General features: G+C 58.3%; 4 protein-coding genes across 9 annotated transcripts; all 4 read left to right on the forward strand.

The window, feature by feature from the left end:
• Positions 1-927: 927 nt before the first annotated feature.
• MAPK3 (mitogen-activated protein kinase 3) lies at positions 928-7,422 on the forward strand. The gene is made up of 9 exons (XM_074322902.1): positions 928-1,115; positions 2,128-2,310; positions 4,119-4,308; positions 4,484-4,600; positions 4,859-4,973; positions 5,364-5,495; positions 5,629-5,738; positions 5,827-5,981; positions 6,858-7,422. The coding sequence occupies exons 1-8, from the start codon at positions 946-948 to the stop codon at positions 5,947-5,949; spliced, it is 1,140 nt and encodes a 379-aa protein (XP_074179003.1). The 5' UTR covers positions 928-945; the 3' UTR covers positions 5,950-5,981; positions 6,858-7,422.
• Positions 7,423-7,843: 421 nt separating this feature from the next.
• Positions 7,844-13,098, forward strand: GDPD3 (glycerophosphodiester phosphodiesterase domain containing 3). Of its 4 annotated transcripts, XR_012493184.1 has the most exons (11): positions 7,844-8,206; positions 8,456-8,498; positions 8,716-8,851; positions 8,937-8,982; positions 9,105-9,223; positions 9,303-9,392; positions 9,714-9,847; positions 11,113-11,172; positions 11,282-11,333; positions 11,786-11,993; positions 12,918-13,098. XR_012493184.1 is itself a non-coding variant. In XM_019754677.2 (10 exons), the coding sequence occupies exons 1-10, from the start codon at positions 8,068-8,070 to the stop codon at positions 13,041-13,043; spliced, it is 945 nt and encodes a 314-aa protein (XP_019610236.1). In that variant the 5' UTR covers positions 7,850-8,067; the 3' UTR covers positions 13,044-13,098. The 4 variants fall into 4 exon arrangements, 3 of the variants coding, with proteins under 3 accessions (XP_019610238.2, XP_019610236.1, XP_074179005.1); XM_019754677.2 differs by lacking the exon at positions 11,786-11,993 and having other exon boundaries at positions 7,850-8,206; XM_074322904.1 differs by lacking the exon at positions 11,786-11,993 and having other exon boundaries at positions 8,102-8,206; positions 8,456-8,595.
• A 1,182-nt stretch (positions 13,099-14,280) lies between these two features.
• Positions 14,281-17,534, forward strand: YPEL3 (yippee like 3). Of its 3 annotated transcripts, none has more exons than XM_019754685.2 (6): positions 14,294-14,440; positions 14,801-14,945; positions 15,104-15,286; positions 15,390-15,433; positions 15,632-15,740; positions 17,049-17,534. In XM_019754685.2, exons 3-6 carry the CDS (start codon positions 15,170-15,172, stop codon positions 17,136-17,138), a joined length of 360 nt encoding a protein of 119 aa, XP_019610244.1. In that variant the 5' UTR covers positions 14,294-14,440; positions 14,801-14,945; positions 15,104-15,169; the 3' UTR covers positions 17,139-17,534. The 3 variants fall into 3 exon arrangements, with proteins under 3 accessions (XP_074179020.1, XP_019610244.1, XP_019610245.1); XM_019754686.2 differs by having other exon boundaries at positions 14,801-14,851; XM_074322919.1 differs by lacking the exon at positions 14,801-14,945 and having other exon boundaries at positions 14,281-14,440.
• A 1,497-nt stretch (positions 17,535-19,031) lies between these two features.
• TBX6 (T-box transcription factor 6) lies at positions 19,032-23,254 on the forward strand. Its single transcript, XM_019754650.2, is given in 8 exon segments — positions 19,032-19,306; positions 19,309-19,579; positions 20,459-20,726; positions 20,808-20,954; positions 21,032-21,102; positions 22,279-22,352; positions 22,431-22,614; positions 22,697-23,254. Coding segments are annotated over 8 exon segments (1,380 nt in total). The 5' UTR covers positions 19,032-19,152; the 3' UTR covers positions 22,908-23,254.
• The last annotated feature ends 11 nt before the right edge of the window (positions 23,255-23,265 follow it).

Genomic DNA, 23,265 nt, shown 5'->3' on the forward strand with positions numbered 1-23,265 from the left:
TAATTGTGTGAACTACGAAGTCGATTACAGACTCAAAAGAGGATGATCTTGACAGAACCCCTGTTTTGCCAAATCCATGACAACAAAAACATGACCTGTTTTGCTGTTTTTGAGGAAAGCCTAATGGTATATTTTTCACCAAACCCAGTCAACACTGCATGCAGCTTTCTCGCCTTTCCCCTTTGGTCGCCGTAAAGGTGGGCTGAGGTTATCTGTCCTTGCTGTATGGGTACTGCAGGTTTTGTGGCAGAGGCCGGGTCCCTAGCCCATTCCTGCAGGTCTTTGTTGGAAAGCCATCAGGCTGTGAGTCTGGACCCCTGAGTTCTGCAGCCCTCAATTGTGTGAGTGGCTCCAAGTCACCAACCCCAATTAGGCTTCAGTTTCCGCATCTGAGAGACAGGTCACATCTGTGAGACAGGCCTCCCATTGCTACTGTGAAATATGGACGGGATCACTCAGCATCTGGCTGAGCCTGGCCCGGGGAGGCCAAGTCTAGAGGGCTGGTGAGGGTTCCCTTAAGGTATCCCATCTCCAGCCCCGGGCCGAACTCTGGCTTCAGAGGCTCTGTTGGGGCCAGGAGACGCGGGGAGACCAGGTCCCGGTCCCAGCCCCAGCACACACTGGCTGGGTAGCTCCAGGTAAGGTCACCGAGCGGCCCTACTGGCTGTTCTGCATTCAGCGGGAAGGTATAAACCTTCTCAAGACCGACAGCCCTGGGGAAACCCTCGGTTGACTAAAGCGGAGAGAGCAGGCGATTGACAGGGTCCAGAGCCAGAGCGGTGGAAAAGCCAGGCGCGCGCCCGCGGGGTCACGTGACGAGCGCGGGGCGCGCGGGGAGGGGGGCCCGGCGCGCGCGGCTCCGCCGGTGACAAGGCGGGCGGGAAGGGGCGGGGCCGCGGGCGGGGCCGTAGGGGGAGGCGGGCGGGCGGGAGGGGAGGAGTGGAGATGGCGGCGGCGGCGGCTCAAGGGGGCGGGGGCGGGGAGCCCCGGGGAGCTGATGGGGTCGGCCCGGGGGTCCCGGGGGAAGTGGAGATAGTGAAGGGGCAGCCGTTCGACGTGGGCCCGCGCTACTCGCAACTGCAGTACATCGGCGAGGGCGCCTATGGCATGGTCAGGTGAGGGGGCGTTCCGGGGCAGGGGGCGTCCTAGGGCGAGGGGGCTGGGGGGACAGGGAGCGGTGCTGAGTGCTTTCTGGGCCGTGCAGATCCCCGCGTCCTGAAGAGGCAGAGGCTTGAGGAGGCTGGGGAGCGTCCCGGGGACAGGCCTCTGAGTGCTTTCTGGGGGAGGGGGCCCTGCGTGCGTTCGAGGGAGAGGGGCTGGGAGGGTTGGGAGCGACCCTCCTCTAGTGAAGAGAGGGGCACCTGGGTGTGCGGCGGGGAACTGTGGGGAGCCTATAGACCCGGGCGAAGTGAAACCAGTATGCTTGGGGAGGTAACATTCTTGGTGAACAGGAGTGAAGGACCTTTCTGTGGGGAGAGGCTGCACTGGATTCCCCCAGCGAGGCCTGCCAAGGAGTTGGGAGAGGAGAGTGGAGCTCAGGGTGGGGCAGGGCTTTGGGCCTGGCGCCGGCGGCCCAGTGAGCCGGAGGGGGTCCAGGAGTGCCTCCCTGCAGCTGTGAGGAGGGGTCTGTGGGTTCACCCATCCCCACTGTGTGCTCTGAGCCTTTGTTCTAATGGGAACAGCCCTGCTGCCCAGGTGCCTCGCCCTGACACCCCTGCCTGCCTTTTCCCTCCCTCCTGTGACTCCCTCCTCACTATGTTTGCCTCACTGTTTGTCCTCCACGCATCTCCCAGCCCCTGAACCTGTCTTGGGTGGAGGGAGCCCATCATGGGAAGGGGAGGAGGAGGGGTCAGGGCAACTAGAATGGAAAGGGTTGAGGACCGGGAAGTCGGTGAACGGTCGGTCTCTTCCTCTGTTTGTGAAGTCACTGAAGGGCTGCCTGGCTGGTCCCCAGCTTTTTCCCTGGAGGTCCCAGGCCTTCACAGCAGGAAGGAACCAGCATTGTTTATGACTTGGCCAGAACCCTCTCTGGCTCCCTCCCCTCCCTGCCAGGGCCTGGGTGGGGCCGCCAGGCCTGGACTCCCCCTTTGGAGGACCACATCAACAACATCTCTCTGGCCCTCTCAGCTCAGCTTTCGACCACGTGCGCAAGACACGCGTGGCCATCAAGAAAATCAGCCCCTTTGAGCATCAGACCTACTGCCAGCGCACACTGCGGGAGATCCAGATATTGCTGCGCTTCCGCCATGAGAATGTCATCGGCATCCGGGACATTCTTCGGGCACCCACCCTGGAAGCCATGAGGGACGTGTATCCTTCACCTTGGCCAGGTGGCTGGCTAGACACAGCCTCACAGCTGGGCTGGGAGCACATGGGCTTGCTTTTTCCTTCTTCCCTGTCACCCTCCAAAACAAACCCAGTAAAAGAAACTTTCTAGCAGAAAAGAGGCCACAGAGTATAAGGGGCCCTGGAGGCCTCAGGTGAATCCGTGTGACCTGCTGCAGCCAGGTGGCATGGCCTTGGGCAAGTCTGTTCTCCACGCTGTGCCTCTGTGAGGGGCTGGCGAGATGGTCTCTATGGAGGCATCATCTCTGACAGTGTAATTCTGTGACGCGATCCAGCCTCTGCCCACAGACAGGTCTGGTTGAACAGACGAGGATTCTTTCCTCTCTGGGCCCTCAGACTGGAAGGCAGGCAGGCAGGCAGGCAGGAAGAAAACGGCCCTTTTGGGAGGGCCTACTAGAGTCAGGTACAGGGCATGTGCAGGGCTTTGGCATTTCTAATTCTATCTCCCAACTGCCCCCTAGGAGCTGGGACTTCTCAGCTCCATTTCACAGATGAGGAAATAGAGGCTCAGAAGCCTAAAATCAGCACTTCTGTTGGTGCCTCCCCCGTCCCCCAGGTGAAACCCTGTCCTGCTCTCTCCAGGCTTCCTGCTCAGCCCCACCCCAGTCACCAGTGGACTTGTACCTTGCCCGGGGAGTGACAGCCATGCCGCTGTTACCCTCCCCCCATATCACTTTCCTAGTGTGTTGTCCACTTCCTGTCTGGCTCTGTTAGCAGCTTGTAACACACCCGTCACCACTCTCCCACCCCACCCATCCCCAGTCAGTCCCAGTTCTCCACCCAAGCCTGGGGGTTTGCACTGCAGTGTCTGCAGCCCCCACCACAGGCTGTGGGCAGGAAACCTCCCCACTCACCTCCAGCTTGCTGTGTGACCTTAAACAAGTCACTGCATCCTGCTGGGCCTCCTTGTCTATAAAAGAGCTGGGTTGGTCCAGATGTTCTCAGAAGGCCCTTTTGAGGCTGATTCTCAAAGACAGTCCTGACATATTCTTGCAGAGACAAACCAAGTGACATTCATGTATGTATGTTTAATTGTAAAATACAAAAGGACATTTACTCCCCTACCTTCGGATGTATAGCCAAGTGCTCTTTCAGTAGGAGTGTACTGTTGGGAATTTCTCATTTGTCTTGCACAAACCATTCCCATAAGGCAGGCATTTATTTTTAAGCAAACATTTATTGCATGCCAGATGGTGTTCATACGTTATCTCATTTAACCCTCTCAACAGCCATGTGGCTCAGGCATTTATAATAGCAATGCTAGTTCATGTTTGCTGAACACTTACTACGTGCCAAGCTCCGGGCTGGCTACTTTATATGGGTTATCTCATCTCGTATCGTCACAACCGCTCTTGAAAGAACCATTCTCTCCCCTACTTGACAGATGAGGAAATAGAGATGGAGGCAAGTTGAAGTCACAAATGAGCAGTGGACTGGGGGTTTCAGACACCAGCAGGTGAACCCCAGAGCCGCTGCTCTTAACCGTGAAGTTCTCCTGCCTCCCGCCGTTTATTGTCCCCATTTCCCAGGAGGGAAACTGAGGCCCCAGCACTGAAGTGTGTTTGCTCAGGGTCACCAGCTGAGAAGCAGCAGAAGCCCTGAGTCCAGTTGCTGAGAAGGGGCCCTGCCCAGCTCGCGATATGGGTTGGCAGATGTTGAGTCCTGGGGGTGCCAGCTGGAGGTGGGGTGAAACCCAGTCACCAGAGCCCGTTCTTCTTAACCAAGTGCCTCCTGCTACCCCCGCCCCCGGGGGTCTCCGGCGCCATCCTCAGCTACATCGTGCAGGACCTCATGGAGACAGACCTGTACAAGTTGCTCAAAAGCCAGCAGCTGAGCAACGACCACGTCTGCTACTTTCTGTACCAGATCCTGCGGGGCCTCAAGTACATCCACTCAGCCAACGTGCTCCACCGGGATTTAAAGCCCTCCAACCTGCTTATCAACACCACCTGCGACCTTAAGGTCAGAGCACTGAGTGCCCGTTTCCCTCCCCGTCACCCCTCCCTTCCCCAGGGCCTGGGGCTTCCGGGCGGGCGCCCAGTAGTCCCCTGGAATATGAGGGCATCGCAAGCAAAGGGAACAGCAGGGGCTGGGGAGGCTTTGAGCCCCGAGCTCAGCAGCCTGGGTTGGATTCCAGATCTGTGATTTTGGCCTGGCCCGCATCGCCGACCCTGAGCACGACCACACCGGATTCCTGACGGAATATGTGGCCACACGCTGGTACCGGGCCCCAGAGATCATGCTTAACTCCAAGGTAGGGGTGCCACCCTCCCCCCAAAGGGAAGGGGCTAGCTCCCAGGAGGCCCCGGAGCCACCTCGGAGCCAGGCACTGACCACCATGATGCAGGAAGTCTACCACCTGTGCCGTGTCACATTGCTCTGGCCCTTGACATCTGGAAAGAAGCTGAGCATTAGCTTCTTCTCGAGGCTTCAGCGCTCTGCACGGAATCTAGGTTGGGGGTGAGGCTGCTGAGGCTGGCCCAGGAACCCACCTCTTTCTCCTCCTCCCCAGGGCTATACCAAGTCCATTGATATCTGGTCTGTGGGCTGCATTCTGGCAGAGATGCTCTCCAACCGGCCCATCTTCCCTGGCAAGCACTACCTGGACCAGCTCAATCATATTCTGGGTGAGGGGGCCTGGCCAACTGAGTGGAAGGGAGATTAGCTTATTGGAGGTGAGCTGTCCTGAGGTTCAGGGTTGGTGAGTCTGCAGCAGTCGGATCAGGGGTACCACCATGTGTGGAGCCCCTTCAGCATCTCACGGTATTTCAATGAGGTAGATACTGTCCCCACTTGATAGATGGGAAAAGTGAGGCTACGCCCCACACTTAGGGAGTGCTGGAGCTGGGACTTGAACCTGGGCTGCCTGAATCCACGCCCTTTGCTTCACCATCATTGTGCTGGCTGGGTGATACCTGTCAGGGCCTTGAGTGGGTGGTGGGGGATCTTATTCTTGGCTCCTTCTGTTCCGGGAAGGGAGGGAAGATCTCTCACCAAGGCACCTGCCCTGCCCACAGGTATCCTGGGCTCCCCCTCCCAGGAGGACCTGAATTGTATCATCAACATGAAGGCCCGAAACTACCTACAGTCTCTGCCCTCCAAGACCAAGGTGGCCTGGGCCAAGCTTTTTCCCAAGTCGGACTCCAAAGGTGAGAGCGACATGGGGGGCTGGTGTGGGATAAAAACTGGGTGCAAAGGGGGGCCTGAGTAGATAAGCCCCCTGGGCCCAGAGAAGCAAAGCCATGGTGGGAACCATGACCCCTGACCCCTGCCTTTCCCTAGCCCTTGACCTGCTGGACCGGATGTTGACCTTTAACCCCAATAAACGGATCACAGTGGAAGAAGCCCTGGCTCACCCCTACCTGGAGCAGTACTATGACCCAACGGATGAGGTGAGCCAAGCAGCCAGGCTGGCAGGGACACAGGTGGGGCAGGCATCGCTCAGTACCTGGCCTGAGCCCCACTTCTTTGCCACCCCAGCCAGTGGCCGAGGAGCCTTTCACCTTCGACATGGAGCTGGATGACCTACCCAAGGAGCGGCTGAAGGAGCTCATCTTCCAGGAGACAGCCCGCTTCCAGCCTGGGGTGCTGGAGGCCCCCTAATCTGGACAGATTGCTCTGCTCCCTGGGGCCCGGTGAGTGCTCCCCACCACCCATGCACAGATTCACCCTGATACCGGGTACCCAGGACACCCTACGTTCAAAAGCTAGCCCATGTCCATGACCCACGTGGATGCTGGTGACAGCAGGGCAAGAGCCTGCCCAGGCCACAGACCCATGGTCCAGCAGCCTTTGTGTCCGTCTTCCTTTCCCTCAGCCCCAGGTGTCTCCCACCTGTCACCCTCGGCACACTCCAGCCCCAGTAGCCCTTCCAGGCCCTCAGCCGTCACCGAGATACCCCTCACCCACCTGAGGAATGGAGCTGGGCTTGGCCTCTCCAACTATGGGCAGATAGGCAGATGAGGCAGTAATTGCTTTGGGAGGAGCCAGCAGCGCCCAGCCTGACGGAGATGCCAAGCTTTCTCATACCTGGTGCCAGCCAGGGCAGCCACTCACACACCTTTGGGAGACCCTGGGGGGCCTGCCCCCAACCCATGCTGCCTTCTTCCCTCCGCAGTCTCCTTTCTGTCTTTCTGCCAGCTGCAGCCTGATAGAAGGCAGGCAGGCACACCTGGGTTCAAACCCCAGCTCTGACCTGTCGTAAAAGCTGTGTGATGTTGTGTCAGGGAGCTCGCCTCGGCGCCTCAGTTTCCGGGGGACAGTCCTGATAATGAAAGAAGCACTTGCAAAGCCCTAAGCATTGTTCTAAGAGGCTTATGAGTGTGAACTCACTTAATTGTGACAGCAGTACAGTGAGCTATGTACGTCCTCATCTTTCCCCATTTACCGATCAGGAAACTGAGGCACATCCCACCCAACTGTGAGGATGAAATGAGAGAAGCTGAGGGCAGGGCTCTGCAGGTGCTCCCATGGGTGCTAATGGTTCCTTTCCTTCCTGCCTTTTTGTTTAGGCCCTGTCTCCTGCCTGCCCCTCCCCTGCCGGACTGTTAGAAAATGGACATTGTGCCCAGCCAGACCCCGGCCGCCCAGTCGAGGCAGAGGGCGGGCCTGGCCACCTTCCCTTGCTTTGCTCAGGCCTCCTGCGTGCAGCAGGCCAAGGCTCCCTCCATCCCGCCCCAGTCCCAGGACCTGAGGGCCTCAGGAGGCCCCAAAGCCAGTTCCCCTCAGCTGCTCTGCCTTCCTGTCCCCCAGCTTTCCCAGTCTCTGGCAGTTCTGGAATCAAAGGGCTCTGGCTGCCCCATGGGACACTGAGTAGGGACTCAGGGCCAGCCCTGCCCCACTCACCTCATTAAAACCCCACCCATTTTCCCTGAAGGAACATTCCTTAGGCTCAAGGGCTAGTATCTAGCAGAGGAGTACGACCCAGGCCTGAACCCCCTTCCCCCCAAGCTGCCACATCTAATGCCCCTGCTGCTTCTGTGTGTGGGTGACCGGAAGTGGAGGTGGGGGGGCCCAGTGCCCCTACCCACCCCGTGCCTGTATCTAATATATAAATACAGAGATGTGTATATGATGGCCCTGGCTCTGTCTGTGTTTGCCGATGCCGTGCCCCCAACCGTTGCAGCTGGAGAACAGACACGCCAGCCCAGCCACTTCCCAGCAGTGGCTTTCCCAGCCCTCCTGACCTTTGACTCCCTGGCTGGCATGTGGGAGTGGAAGGAGCCCCAGACTCCTGGAAGAGTGGGGTCAATTTTCCCTTTAGTCACTGTCCTCTCCCCTCTCTAATGGCTTCCTGTCTGACTGGCTGGGGTGATGAGGGGGTGACTCAGGGGCGCCCTACACACCCCCGGATTCTCTGGAAATGGCAAGAGGTAGTGAGTTGTGTCCGCTGCCACATGCACCAGGGAGAAGGGGGAGGGGGAAGGACTGCACCACACACGGCCAAGGCGAGAGGGGCGGCCGAGGCGAGAGGGGCAGCCAAGGCGAGACAGGAGCAGGGGTCTGGGGGGTCTGGGGGTGTGAGGGCCGCAGCTGCCCGGCCTCTCCCCTGCCTCCACTCCATCCCTAGCTGAGCCCTGCAGCCTGGCCCTGGGCCAGCAGCAGGCTCAGCAGGTCCTAGGGGGCGTGGTGTCGGCCAGTGTGGAACCAGCCTACACCAAGACAGCACAATTCATCAGGCCAGCGGAGCTCAGGGCACGCAGAGCCGGACAGGCGGCGGCCATGAGCCCCCTGCTGTACTACGCCGTGCCCGCCCTGGGCAGCTACGTCATGCTGTCCATCTTCTTCCTGCGCCGGCCTCGCCTGCTGCACACACCCTGCGCTCCAGCCTTCTATGCCCGCCTGGTGGCCCACCGGGGAGGTAAGCTGGATGGGGGTGGGGGGTGAGCTAGGTGCCACAGTGGACAGCACAGAGGGGTACTTCTAAGGGACCGGACGGTAGGAAGAGGGCAGAGACCAAGGCAGGAGAAGAGCGGCCTGGTGGCACCGGATGTGGAATGAAGAGGAGGAGGCCGTTCAACCTGGGCAGACGGGTGCTGAGGCGTGGAGAGAGGCAGGAGGAGGGAGGAGGGGGGCCAGGCCCCAGCGACCCACCGCGGCTGCCCCACAGGATCTGGGGAGAAGCTGGAGAACACCATGGAAGCCATAGAGAAGTGAGTGCACCTGCCTAGCCGAGCTGCTGGGTAAGGTCGTGCTGCTTGTGCATTGCATAATGCCAAGGGGTGCCACTGAATTCCTAGAGCCCCTGAGGTATGCAGCGCACAGGCACAGCCTGCATATTGGGCCCTACACTCTGCCCCACCCTCCCCCAAACCTCCCACCCCGCCACCTGGCCCTGCCCCGCCCCCACCCTGCCCTGCGCTCCCACAGCTCCATAGCTCAGCGAGCCAACCTCCTGGAGCTGGACTGCCAACTGACACGGGACGGTGTGGTGGTGGTGTCCCACGACGACAACCTGTCCCGCCAATCAGGCGTGGACAAGGATGTGGGCAGCCTGGACTTTGAGGTGAGCTTTGCCCAGCCCCACACCTCCCCAGAAATCCTCCAATGGGCCTCCTGGAGACATGCTCCCCGCTCCCCACTCTCCGTAGGAGCTGCCCCTCTACAAGGAAGAGCTGGAAGTTTACTTCTCACCTGGTAAGAGCATGGCCAGCCCGAGGGAGGTCATGGCCTCAGCCTCTGCCGCCATCTCCTCCTCTGGGACTCACCCCTCTTTCCCTGGGTTCTTACCCATCTCTCTTCCCACCACCCCGACCCAGGCCACTTCGCTCACGGGTCAGACCGGCACATGGTGCGTCTGGAGGATATGTTCCAGAGGTTCCCCCGGACGCCCATGAGTGTGGAGGTCAAAGTGGAGAACGATAAGCTCATTCAGGAGGTAATCCTGCAGGCGGGCTGGGGGGCTGGGGCTGGGGGCCAGGCCCCTCCCCATCATCTCTTCCTCCCCCTCCTCCCAGATAGCCAGCCTGGTGAGGCGCTTTGGCCGCAGTGAAATCACTATCTGGGCCTCGGAGAAGAACTCAGTCATGAAGAAATGCAAGGCAGCTGTGAGTCCCCATGCCCCCCTGTTCCAGGGGCCCCTCCTCCCAGGAGCTGGGGCCCAGTCCAGCCTGATGGGCCTGGGGGGGGCAGTTCTGGGAGGATTTGGAGAGGTGAGGTGGCGGGGAAAGTGTGTGAGTAAAGATGTGCTGGTGGGAATAGGGCTGCATTTAAGCCTTGAATTCTGGGCCAAGATGTGCCTCTGATCCTGCAGGTACAAGGGCTTCCTGAATGTCCAAAACGGTTTCCCCTGAAGCCCAGGCTTCCGCTCTGCTTCCCTGGGAGCACACTGACCCCCCTTCCATCCCTCCCCTCTCTGCCCCTCCCAGAACCCGGAGATGCCACGCTCCTTCACGATAAGCCGAGGAATCTGGCTGATTCTGCTCTATTACTTGGGCCTGCTGCCCTTCATCCCAATCTCTGAGAAGTTTCTCTTGTGTTTCATGCCCACCATCATCAACAGGTACCCACAGGGTCCCCATCTCCCTTCTCTCTCCTCCCCCGGGCCCCCAGCAGCTTCTCTCCTCAGAGAGACACGCCCCCCTCACGCCCCATTGCATACAGTCCCCAGCTCGCACACCCCAGTGTGCTTTGAAGACAGTGGTTCTCACCCAGCATTCAGGAATACTAAGGGGGCCACAACCCCCCTGAAATTCTATGCACATGTGTTCATGTCGATGGAGTTTTAGGACAAAGTGTGTGTTTTTTCATCCATTCACCGAACAAATATTTATTGAGCACCTACTGTATTCCAGGGGCAGTTACACAGATAAGTGAGGCCAATTGGGGTGCAGTAAGTGAGCTTACCACCTGGCTAGGGAGACAGATGTTAATCACTCTCTGATTCTCAAAAGGAAAAGCAAGTGTTTTCCCACTGGGAGACAAGGATTAACAAAGTAACAGCTGGGTAAAGTATCAGGAATTTGGACACTCCATCAGTTCTCAGGCCTGGCTCCTCCCTTTGCTTTAGAGAGAACTTGTGTGGCGGCCCCCCAGTGCTTTCTGCTCCCCTCTGTTGTCCTGAGGGAAGCTCCCTGCCAGCACCCACAATCCCTGCTACAAAGAGACATCATTAAACTATAGGACTCTGTACACTGAACTTTTTATCCAGGATTTACAGCTTTTTCACAGCCTTTCCTTTAGTTGAGTTTTACCTTGCAGCACCCCCTGGAGGTACAGGAGTCATGACCCCATCGTATCTGTGGAGAATGTGAGGCTCAGAGAGGTTCTGTAATTTGCTTAAGGTCACACAGCTGGAAATACAGAGCCCAGTTTGCCTTGGGTCTGACTCCAAAGCCTGCCCCAGGATATTGTGAAGGGCTTCTTGAGTCACCCCTGGAGTGGGGCAAGTAGCCGACCCACTAAACGCTGTCTCGTGTCAGGAAGTTGCTCAGGCCCAAGTAGGAGGACCTCCAGGTTGCATGTCCAGCTTGGGAATCCAGCTGGGTTCTGGTCCCGGCCCCACTATGAACCTGCTGTGTGACCTGGGGCAAGTCACTGGAGGTCTCCAAGATTCAGTTTCCTCTTCTATAAAATGGTGAGAGGCCACGCCCTCAAGGAGCCAGGGATGCAGGAGTAGGATCTCACTGAACAGTTTTCATCGGGGCTGCACAGAGGTTCTTCTAGAGGGGGCGGGTTTCAGGTTTCACTGGTCAGGGGTCACTACCACCCCTCCTCCCCACCCCAGCGACAGAGAGAGACCCATGGGCTGACACCACCTCTCTGCAGGACCTACTTTCCATTCTCCTGCTCTGGGCTGAACCAGCTGGTGGCCGTGGTTACTAAATGGTGAGGTGGGCGAGAAGGCTGGGGGAGGGGGGTGTCCCCATGGAGACCTGCCTCTGCCCTTCTGCTTAGTTCCTCTCATCACAGGCTTTGCCATTCCCCTCCCCGCCAGGCTCATCATGAGGAAAAGTCTGATCCAACACCTGGAACAGCGAGGGGTGCAGGTGAGGCCTGACCCCCACCCCCTCAGCGAGTGGGTGGTTCACAGCGTGGGCCTAGCCACAGCGTTGCAATCACTATCTGGGTAGCTTGGGCAGGTCACCTTCTGAGTCTTGGTTTCCTCATGTGTAAAATGGGGGTAATGGTACAGTTAACTCTTCTGTAGATGTAACGCCCTTAGTACGGGCTTGATGAACGCTAACCTTTATGATACACTGAACTGTCCTGATCCCTGACGAGGGGGCTGGGCAAAGAGCAGAGAAGGGAAAACCAGCCCAGCCCGCTGCTCCCAGGGCAGCCCCTGGTTGTTGAATTAACACCTTTGTTGAGAATATGTTCCAGGCATTATGGTTCTGGGGACGGAGCAGGGAGCTTATCAGCAAGGGCAGAGGAAGGAAGTGAAGCAGGCCATGGCAAGGGCAGCGAGACAGACAGGAAACAGTGCGGTGGTCTGCAGGCTCAGAGAAGGCGTCCTGGAAGGAGTGAGGAGCCCGCTCAAGGGAGTGCGTCTCAGGCAGGAGGCAGGCATGTGGGACGGCCCGTAGGAGCCAGAGGCCTCGCAGCCTGAGGAACCGAGGGCCGAGCCACCAGGCTGCAGCCTGGAGGAAGTGGAATGGGGAGCTCCAGCAGGAAGCAGAGGCGGAGGCAGTCAGCCCTGGACCCCAGTAAGGAGCCTGGACTTCTGCCCAAAGGGAAGGGGCGCTCTGAGGGGTGAAGCAGGGGACAGACCTGAGCCAAGGTTTGTGGAGTGAGGGTCACTATGTGGAGAAGTGCTTGTGGGGGCCACTGTGGAAGCAGAGTCGTGAGAAGGCTGTCGGGACTGGGCCTCAGGTGGCCGCAGTGGGGATGGATGGGAGAGTTAACTCACAGACAGACGGCCACTGATTGGATGTGGGCCCGAGGGCGGCATGGGGATGACCCGGCTCCTTCAGATGAGCCCTCCCATTCCGGGCTGCTTCTCCACAACTCTGGGAGTCTGGCCCATAACTCTCAGCTGTCACATTAAGAAACCTAGAGGGCCAGTGATTTGCCCAGGGTACAAAAACCATCTCCACCTACCTCAGTGCCCACAAGAGAGAACTCCAGAGGCAGCAGCAGGTGCGGGCAAGCTGTGAGGCACTGGCAGGCTGGTGAAACAGTCCACAACCAGCTCACCAAGGGAAAAGGGGCCCTGGATAATTTCTCAGGTGTATAGACTTCATTCCACCCTGGCCAGTTTCAGGCTCCCAACATGAAGTCACTGAACACGGAGTTGGGAAGAGATGTGAGGTAGCATCATAGAGTGTTTACATCGAACACATTCGACAGACATATGTGGCCTCCAGGTCATAGGTAGCAACACTGTTAGGAAGGGATGAGTTTTTTAGTATTTATTACCTTTGTTTTTAATATAATTTATTGAATTGCAAATTCATGTAATAATGATGGCTGTGCTTAAAACCAGTTTGCAAAATTCCTGAAAATTAAAGCTCCCCAGAACACCACCGCCAGGTCTCCACAGAGGAGAGCCCCACTATGTAAATGCAGGGGTGGGGCGGGTTTCCAGGTAAAGTTGTCTGGAAACTACAAGCCCCTCCTTCCCCACTCAGGTGGTATTCTGGTGCCTTAATGAAGAGTCGGATTTTGAAGTGGCCTACAGCCTGGGGGCCAGCGGCGTCATGACCGATTACCCTACAGCCCTGAGACGCTACCTGGACAACCACGGGGCCTCCTGAGTCCGAAGCCCTCGCTCTCCTCTCTTTCTCTGCCCCAATAAATAATTCCTTTTCAGTCACGCCTTTGTGTTTGGGGGAGGGGAAGAGTGGTTGGACATCCTGGAAAACTGAAAATGGCAGCTTAGGACAGAAGAGGCTGGAGGCCCCTCCTCCCTGCCCCCAATCAACCTGACCTACTGGTTACACCACATTCCAGACCCAGAGTAAGGCCACACCCTGTGCCAACCTGGTCTCCACTCTCCTTAGGAATGAGCCACAGATAATGGTTCCATTCTCCTGAGGGGTACACAGCAAGGGACTTGAGCCCCCGCGGGCCTCCTGCCTGGCTGCTGAGCGGGCAAGGCTGGGACAGCTGTGTTCATGGCGCCACTCAGCTGCTGCCTCAGCCCTTCAACCTTCCCCTCCCACGTTTCCTACTCCAGAAGCTCCCTGAATTCCTCAGCCCTCTCTAGCCCCAGTACCTCATTCATTTCACAAGACACATAGTTCACAATCGCGTAGTGACGACCCTAGGCCAGGCCGGGTACTGGGGCTACCGCAGGGAACCAGCCGAGTTCAGTACGGCAGACGCGTTTGAACAGACAGTCCAAGGTGAGGAAGGGAAAGAAGGGGACGCCCACGCAGGCACCTACTCGGCCTGCGGCGGCAGAGGCGTCCGAGGCGGGGATGCCCAGCAGTAGGGATAGGCTCGTTCCCAGGCTCCGGCTCCCGGAAGTCTACACCGAAGGACCCCTTTAGCTCTTGCGTCCCAAGAGCCTGTCCCTGCTGCCGCGGCAAAGGCCGTGCAGTCAGACCAAAGAGCATTGCAGCTTCGCCTGCCGACTGGGGAACCGCGAGGGAGCTGCCAGCCCTCTTTGGACCTGAGTTCCGGGCAAAACGGGAACAATAGCAGAAGCTGCCTGATAGGATTGGCGCGGGGGTTAAAAGAGCGGGGCAGGGTGGTAAGTACACAGATGATCGTGACTCTTATATCCCGAGGGCGTGCATCCGGACGCCGTCCCCCTCCGAACCCCACACTAGGTCAGTGGTACCTCTGATCCTTGCCCCTTCAAGGACCGCGGGAGGCCAGAGGGGCGGCTGACTGGGTTGCGAGCTGCAGCCGCATTTCCGGGCTGGCCGGAGCGGGGAGCGGGGGGAAGGGCAGCCCAGGCCTGCGCTGGCCGCTGTGTGACGCGCCCCCTCATTTGCATGCTGCGCACCGATTGGCCACGGCGACCGCCGGGACCAGGGGCCTGTCCCCTCCCCCTCCCGTCGCAGCGGCGGCAGCAGCTGGTCTCGGTGTAAACAAGTCGCGGCGGCTACGAACCCGGGCCGGGGGGCACGGCGCCCACCAGGAGCGCCCCCCATTCCCAGGCCAGGCCACCCCGGCGGACCGGGCCCCCGCGCGCCCAGGCGAGGTGAGGCCCGCATGGTCAGGGCTGCGCGTCGCCCCGCGCCCCCGCCCCGCCAGCGAGGACTGTCCCCTTCCCCCGGCGCCCGTCCCCCATCCCGCGCCCCAGGTGAGCCCCGGGGTCTCAGGTAAGGCTCCGCGATGCAGGTAAGAGTCTCTTGGCATAGACGTGGCCTCAGCGTCCCCAGGTAAGAGCCCCTCCCCTCCTAGGGGACCCTCCACCTTCATTGAAACCTCCAGCCTTCTCCAGGTGACGGACCCTCGCCCCAGGTGGACTCCCTGTACGTTAAGTGAAGTCGCCCCCGACCCTCCCTACCCCCGCGGTTGAGGAACACATTCCTAACTCCTCCGTGCTCTCCCTAAACAGCACTGACAGCTCATCCACGCTAAAGCCCCTTCTTCCAGCTTCAATTGCCAGGTCAGCAGGGGTGAGGCGGAAAGCAGATGGGTGACTCATCTTGGGCTCCTCCTAGCCTCAGTTTCCCCACCTGATACAACTTGAGGCCTCTTCAGTGAGTCAAAACTGAGACATCTCTGGCCCCTGGAGAGGCTGCTGGCTCTGGGGAGAGGAGACAGTAGCCAAGTGTGACAGAGAGAGTCCCTGTGGCCCTGGGTGTGCCTGCGTGTGTGTGGCCCGGGTTCTGACAGTCCACTCACTCCCTCTTCGCAGGCACTGGGCTCCCTCTGCTCCCCGTGGGCCGCTCCCCGCGTGGGGCCACTGCCCCTGGCCCCCGCCATGGTGCGGATTTCAAAGCCCAAGACGTTTCAGGCCTACTTGGATGATTGTCACCGGAGGTATAGCTGTGCCCACTGCCGCGCTCACCTGGCCAACCACGACGACCTCATCTCTAAGGTAACCAGGTCACAGTTGGAGCTGGAATAGAAGGCTACAGGGGTTTCTTGTCAGCTCCCCACCCACAGCCCTGACCCCCTCCTCTCTCCCTCCCACTCTTTAGTCTTTCCAGGGAAGCCAGGGCCGTGCCTACCTCTTCAACTCCGTGTGAGTATTTGGCCTCCCTTATTTCTGTCCCTGACCTCTGTTGTGACCTGTGACTGCTGGCATCATGCTGAGACTCCCAGCAAAAGGTTATGATGGCCCTTCTCTTGGATGCTAAAGACAAACACAGTTGGATGCAAGCTAGAGGGGGGCTTTGTGATGGCGGGACCCTCCCTGGGACTGCCCCCCATGTCCCCACAGGGTGAACGTGGGCTGCGGGCCAGCCGAGGAACGGGTGCTGCTGACAGGCCTTCATGCTGTCGCTGACATCCACTGCGAGAACTGCAAGACCACTCTGGGCTGGAAATATGTGAGTCAGTGCCCTCTGACCCCAGGCTAGCCTTTGACCTGACCTCACATCACGAGCAGTCATCTGGCCATCGTTCAGAGTGTATCAGCCCCGCTCACACAAGTCAGACTGTCTTTTCATCCCCTGTGAATGTTCTCTTCTCTCATATCCTGCAGGAGTTTTTCGAATTTTTCTCTTAACTCTCCTCACTGGCACAGCATCCCCCTTTTTGCCATGAGGATACAATCAGAATTCCCCTTTATTCTATGCTGATTGCCATGCAGTTATATGCTTGGCATATAGTATCTCATTCAATCATTACAGCAACCCTGTAGGTAGAGTCTATTATCATGTCCACTTTGCAGAAGACGAAAGGAAGGCCCAGAGATGTTAGGTCCCTTGTCCAAGGTCAGACAACCAACTGGTAAGTAACAGAATAGGGATCAGAATCCTACTTTTGTTTTGTTTTTTTAACTCCAAACTCTTGACCCCAGCTTCTAGTCAGAGGATCAGAGAAGTTGCCCAAGACCCCACAGCAAAGTGGAACTTGGGTCCATGTGCCTGCTTTTCCACTGCCCCCATTACCACTGCTGCTGTCCAGAGTCTGATTTCACTACTCTGAGTCTCACTTCCTTATCTGGCAGTGGAGGATAAGGAAAGCCCCCCCCTGGCACCCAAGATTGTTACCAGGATTAGATTAGATGCAGCAGAAGATATTCTTGGGAAACTGCAGGCCCTTGGAGCTGTGGATGCCCCAGGCAGAGGCAGGCGACAGCCCTGACCTGACTTCACCCCTGACCCTGTCACACACTTGCTTTGTGTCTCTGGACAGGTGGTTTGGCCCTTTTGGATCTCTGAAATAAAGAGGTGGCCTAATTTAGAGGTCAAAAATGCAAGTGCTTGCAGAGCCAAGCAAATCCTGTGGATCCCGGGGCAAGGGAAGGGGCAGTCTGGCAACCTGGAGTGAGCGTGGGCTGCCTATGTTTTAGTATTTCAAAGTTATTTTTATTCATCTCTGCTGGCCAAACGAAACACAACATGTAGGCCAAAACTGGCCCTCGGACTACAAGTTTGTAATCCCTGGATCTTTTAGAAACTTTCATATTCTCATTGTTGGAGCCAACATGAGTTTAAAAGTACCCATGATTTTTAGAGCTCCGTCTATCTCCTGTTAGTGAGAAATTTGGCCCTGACACTTACCAGCTCTGTGTCTGGGCAGTGGCTTGGTTTCTCATAGGTGAAGTGGGGCCAGTCATATCCACGCTTCAGCCCCTATCCCTGTTGATAAGGCCCTTGCTCCAGGGATGACGGCCTCTCCCCTCCTTTCAGGAACAGGCCTTCGAGAGCAGCCAGAAGTACAAAGAGGGGAAGTACATCATTGAGCTCAACCACATGATCAAAGACAACGGCTGGGACTGACCTCTGTTCTTGCCACATGTGGCTCCAGCCCGGCCTGGCCGCCAGGGGGCGCCACTGGCTTCCCTCCGCCCAAAGGGAGCTCTGGACCCTCAGAGCCCCTGCAGAGGAAGGATCCAGCTCCTGTACATATATTTTATTGCATGCACTGTGACCTTGGGGGGAGATCAGAAGGTGGACGACACCCCCGCACCTCCCTGCGATCTGGCTGGCTTGGATCTCGTTTTTAACCTCTTCCTGCCCTGCCTACCCTATAGATATGGCCTGTGTGCTGCGCTCTTAGCCCCAGGGCACCGTCTGCCCTGTGAACTCCTCCCACTGGGCCCCTCGTACAGCACGCGTGTCTGCTCCCCTTGTTCTGTAGCGTTTGTACATAATAAAACAATGGAGTGGAGACAGCCCCAGGTTCATGTGGAATCGGGAAGTGGGGACTCAAATGCACATTCCTGCCTCTACAGACCTGTTCGCTTCTGAGCCCCAATGCGGCAGCGGGTAGGCACAGCGATCAAAGATGGGGGAGCCTGCCCTCCTCGGGCCTGGCTTCAGCCGTCTCTAGAACCCAGAACAGGTCTCACTGCCCGTGATTCCCCAGCCCACTCTGGCGCCTTAGGCCTTGACCTCTGCTAATGTGCGTCTTCTCCGCCTTAGCGGTTTGCCGCCGCCGCCGCCGCCGCCGCCGCCGGGGTGGTGGGGGCGCAGCTCTCCTGGGAGGCAACCAGCCCGCTGCCCTTCTTGTTCCAACTACAACTTCCAGCGGTCCCAGCGACATCTGTCTGTCTTCTCCGCGCCGAAATGGGCGCTGGGCCTGCTGGGAAGTGTAGTTCCCAGGGTTCCCCAGCCGGGACCTTCTGGGAAACCCATGAGCCCAAGGGTCAGACTGTAGAGCTGTGGGAACCTCTGAACTTTTGAGACTTGGATGAAAGTCATGCAAGGTGTCATACAGGGTCGCTGGTCCCGCTCCCCACGTAAGAACACAGGATATGGTGAGGCCAAAACGGAACACCGAGGGAGCCATAGATAGGGGAGTCATACCACTATATATAGTCTCGCTGGCCACTGGGTTGGAGACACACGAAGTAGGATCCACACGATCTGCAATCTGCCGTCCACCTCTCTGCCTACCAACCGTCCACCTCTCTGCCTACCAACCAGCCTCAGTTGGTAACTGCAATCTGCCTCTCTGCAATCCGCAACCCACAATCCATGCTCGTTAGCTTAGCTATGGCAGTTATATCAGTAGCTAATGGCTAACCGGTAACAGCTGATGGCCAACTAATCACAGCTGATGGCCATCTACTACCCGAGCCAGCACCTTTCCACGTGAGGCCGAGAGCCTGGAAACCGCTCTCTGGGACTCTGTCCCTACAATGAGAATGGAGGTTTTTCAGAATGGGAGCCAGGAAGGACTCCAGGGTTCAGCCCTCAGCTGCCGACTCCAGTGCCCTGAATAACAGATAAGCTCAGGCTGCCTCCCTCCAGCCCAGCTTTTCCCTCCAGTAATGCTTCGTTCCTCCAAAACCCTGTCCTCCAAGTGAACGGGGTGTGTGGGGGGGGAGGGGGTGTCGCCTGCCAGAAAAGTCTGGAGCGGCAAGGTCTGCCCCAGGACTCCAGACTCCATCCCAGGGTCCAAGCCCCGCCCCTCTGTAGCTTATCCTTAGCTGGGGCTCCCCCCGTGGGAACGGGGACCAGCTGGCCGGAAGCGCCAAACTGCATCCCTGTCCAAGCCCTGGGGATCAATCAGGCCGAGGAGTTAATTATGTAATGAGGGGGCAGGGGGTTGGGGCTAATGAAACCTGGGGGGGGAGGGGAGAAGGGGAGGGTACCCAGGTATCCGGCCCCCTCTTGGACCCCTTCCAGGCCCCAGGGGTCTCCACCCCAGCCCAACTCCAGGGCCCCAAAGAGGGAGGGGCTGTGATCCTGGGTCTGGAAGGGGCTGAGCTGTGAGCTATAAAGGGGGCATCTCACAACACCGGGGGACTCTAGGCAGCGTGACCTGAGGCCAGACAAGGATTACTCCATGTACCATCCACGGGAGCTGTACCCCTCCCTGGGGACCAGCTACCGCCTTGGGCCCCCCCAGCCAGGGGCTGATTCCAGCTTCCCGCCAGCCCTGGCAGAGGGCTACCGCTACCCTGGTGAGCTTTGGGATGAGCTCCCGTGTGGGGATTGGGAAGTGCTGTGGACCTGGGATGCCTCCTCATTGTCTCCCCATCTCCAGATCTTGACACGCCCAAATTGGATTGCTTCCTCTCTGGGATTGAGGCTGCCCCCCGCACCCTGGCCGCTCCGCCACCTCTGCCCCCAGTCCTGGGCACTGAGCCGGCCCCCACAGCTGCAGAGGCCCTTCATTCACTCCCTGGAGTCAGCCTGAGCCTGGAGAATCGGGAGCTGTGGAAAGAGTTCAATTCCGTGGGAACTGAGATGATCATCACCAAAGCTGGGAGGTGAGGGGCGGGGCCAGGCCCGAGGACCCTGAGAGCTCCTGGTGGGGGGGTCTCTTGGAAAAGGCAGATCCTGGGGATGGGGCTAGGTTTGGGGGCTCGTAGGGGAGGGCGATAGCTCTGCCTAAGTTCAGAGTGTGATTGTGGCCTGGTTCAGGGGTCACTCAGTGACTGGATCGGGGTCGTGCTGGGGCAGGGTCGTAAGTCTGGATGGGTCATAGGTTAGTATGTGGCCTAGAGCAAGGGGTCAGTCTGTGACTGGAGCTGGGGTTCAGACCATGAGAAGGGTCAAGGGCCAGCCAGTGACCATCAGGGACATCTGGCTAGGATCGGGATTAGGGTTAGAGTTTGTCAGTACACTACTAGGGCCCCGGTCACTCTGCAGGCAGGGATATAGTCAGTGTGTGGGCTCATGGGGGTTCTTATCGAAGCCAGGAGCTTAGGGGTCTTCTGCCCCACTGAAGGCAGGGCTTTTTTTTTTTTTTCCCTGAAGCAAGTTTGTCCAGCAGTTATAGATTCTGGTGCTGGAGATCAGGTGAAGAGACCAGGGTGGAGAGCAAAGAGGCTCCTGGCAAGATTTCTGGGAGAAAAGTGTGTCACCCCTGTTTCTGCACATGGATTTTGAGGGGCCAGGCGTCAGGAGTCCGAGCTCCGCTCCAACCTGCTGCGTGACCCTGGTCAGATCACCTAACTTGTCTGTGCTATTTCCTACCTGTAAAAAGGAGAAAAACAAGCTTCCAGACCCTGCCCTTAGTTCTAACTCCACCTCGAATGTTCTCCGACAGAACTTCGTGAGCTGGTGTCTCTGCCCGCTTGCCGGTGCTGTGCCCGCCTCTGGCGGGTGGGTAGCTTCAGGCCTCTTTCATCCTCTCTCCCATCCAGGCGCATGTTCCCTGCTTGCCGAGTGTCTGTCACCGGTCTGGACCCCGAGGCCCGTTACCTGTTCCTTCTGGATGTCGTGCCAGTGGACGGGGCTCGCTACCGCTGGCAGGGCAGGCGCTGGGAGCCCAGTGGCAAGGCAGAGCCCCGCCTCCCTGACCGGGTCTACATTCACCCCGACTCCCCTGCCACCGGTGCCCACTGGATGCGGCAACCTGTGTCTTTCCATCGTGTCAAGCTCACCAATAGTACACTGGACCCCCATGGCCACGTGAGGCCCAGGCTGGGACCCCGGGATGGGGGTGGGAGTGGGGCGCAGGGCTGGGGGTCACTCCTGTTTCTTGCCTCCCAGCTGATCTTGCACTCCATGCACAAGTATCAGCCCCGAATCCACCTGGTACGGGCCGCCCAGCTTTGCAGCCAACACTGGGGGGGCGTGGCCTCCTTCCGCTTCCCTGAGACCACATTCATCTCTGTGACAGCTTACCAGAACCCACGGGTGAGTGACCGTGCTTGAGGGGGTGGTGGCACCCTGCCCAGGCTACAGGAGCTTTGACTATGGATGTGTGCCCCCAGATCACACAACTGAAGATTGCAGCCAACCCCTTTGCCAAGGGTTTCCGGGAGAATGGCAGAAACTGTAAGAGGTGGGCACCGTTCATTCTCACTCGTTCACTGAACAAATGTTTCTTAATCACCCACTGTGTGCCAGCACCATGCTGGATGCCAGGAACCTCACGGTAAGTAAAAACACTGACTCGACAAATCCTTTTGTCGCACCTGCTTGTGTGCCAGGCACAGTTCTAGGCACTGGAGACGAACAAGCCAAAGCCCTGCCCTCATGGAACTGACACTCTGGTGGCCAGAGCAGACACCTAAATGAGAGAAATGATGTCTGTGAGGGATGAGGTCTAAAGGTGAAAGAAAGAAAGAGAGAGGGAGGGAAGGAGGGAGGGAGGGAGGGAGGGAGGGAGGGAGGGAGGGAGGAAGGAAGGAAGGAAGGAAGGAAGGAAGGAAGGAAGGAAGGAAGGAAGGAAGATAGGAAGAACTGGAGTGAGGGATTTATTGGGTAAGAGGCCTGGAAAGGCCTCACTGAGAAGAGACGTTTGAGAAAAGACCTGGAGGAATTGCAGGAGAGAGCCGTGTGGCTACCTGGGAACAGTATGCCAGGGAGTGGGGTCAGCGTGTGTGAGGGCCCTTAGGTGGGGACATGCCTCTGGTGTGTGGCTGGAGGGCAGTGAGAGAGGGGATGGGCAGCCAGACAGATTATGCTGGACAGCAAAGGTTTCGTTAAGCCTTTGGCTTCTGTTCTGAGTACAGTCTCTCAGAGCTGGCCCTCGCCCTTAAGGTAGAAGAGACAGACGTGAATCAAAGGATCACCCTGACAAATGTGACAGCGTAACTTGACAAATGTTATCAGGGAGGGTGTGTGGGGCTGTGGGAGATCGGAGGGTTTCCTTGAGGAAGTTATGCCTGAGCTGAGACAAGAAGGATGAGTTAACCAGGTGAGGGGGAGAAAGAGCAGAAAGGCCACTAGCGAGTGGAGACGGCCAGAGCGAGCAAGGTGGGATGAGCCTGGGAGCTTGGGAAGAAGTTTCTATGGATTTGAAATGCAATAGGAAACCACTAGAAAGTGTTCAGGGGCAAATAAATCCCAGCTCTGCTGCTCCTGTCTGGTATGTAATGATCTGGCCTTCAGTTCCTTCATCTGTAAAATGGGTGTAATAGTGGCACCTACCTGAAAGGGTCCCTGGGAGGGTGCGTGCCTGGCCCCTGGTAAGTGCTATCACCATCACCACCACCACCACCATCATATTCCCCAGGGAGCGAGACGCCCGCGTGAAGAGGAAACTTCGGGGCCCAGAGCCAGTAGCCACAGAGGCCTATGGGAGTGGAGGTGAGTGTAGCCCCAGTGGTGATGGGCCAGGCCTGGGGGGCTGGTTCTCCTTAGCCAGCCTCTCTTCTGCCTCCCCAGAGGCCCCAGGTGGTCCCTGCGACTCCACACTGGGTGGGGACATTCGTGAGTCAGATCCAGAACAGGCCCCGGCGCCCCAGGAAGCTGCCGCGGTCCCAGCGCCTCCCTGCGGTGGGCCCAGTGCAGAGGCGTACCTTCTGCATCCTGCAGCTTTCCATGGGGCCCCCAGTCACCTTCCAACCAGGTGAGTAGGATGAGGGCACAGGGCTGGGCTAGTCCAGGTGTGGAGAACCCCACTCCTGTGCTGACCCCTTTCTCCACCTCAGGAACCCCAGCTTTCCTGAGGCTCCAGACTCTGGGCGCCCGGCTCCCTACTCAGCTGCTTTCCTGGAACTACAGTCTGGGCCAGGCGGCTCAGGGTACCCGACTGCACCCCCAGCACCCTTTGCCTCGCACTTCCTCCAAGGGGGCCCCTTCTCCCTCCCTTACCCTGGGCCTGGGGCCTACCTGGATGTGGGCTCCAAACCAATGTACTGACCATTGCTGGGCCCCGCTGCCTCTCCTCCTCGCCTGGTGCTCCATCACAAATTTCCAGTTCCCTTCCCCCAGGCCTGTAGCCCCCTCACTTCCACTGGCCCCATCCCCCACACCAAATGGCTGCCTTGGGCCTCTCCCACCCCACTTCACACTTTGATTTCACTCCCACCCCCTCTGGCTTCAAAGCTCTGGCTAAGCTGCTGGAGTCCAGCTGGGGCCAGCTTCCCCTTCCCTGCTCTCACCTCGGTGTGAATGGAGGGAGGCCCTGCCTGGCCAAATGGGGCCTGGGACCAGCATTGCCCACTCCTGGGCCTTACCCTCACCCCAGTGGGAGCCACACCAGCCTATTCTCAGGACC

The sequence above is a fragment of the Rhinolophus sinicus genome, linkage group LG18 (assembly GCF_036562045.2).
Source record: "Rhinolophus sinicus isolate RSC01 linkage group LG18, ASM3656204v1, whole genome shotgun sequence".
NCBI classification, from domain to species: Eukaryota; Metazoa; Chordata; class Mammalia; order Chiroptera; family Rhinolophidae; genus Rhinolophus; species Rhinolophus sinicus.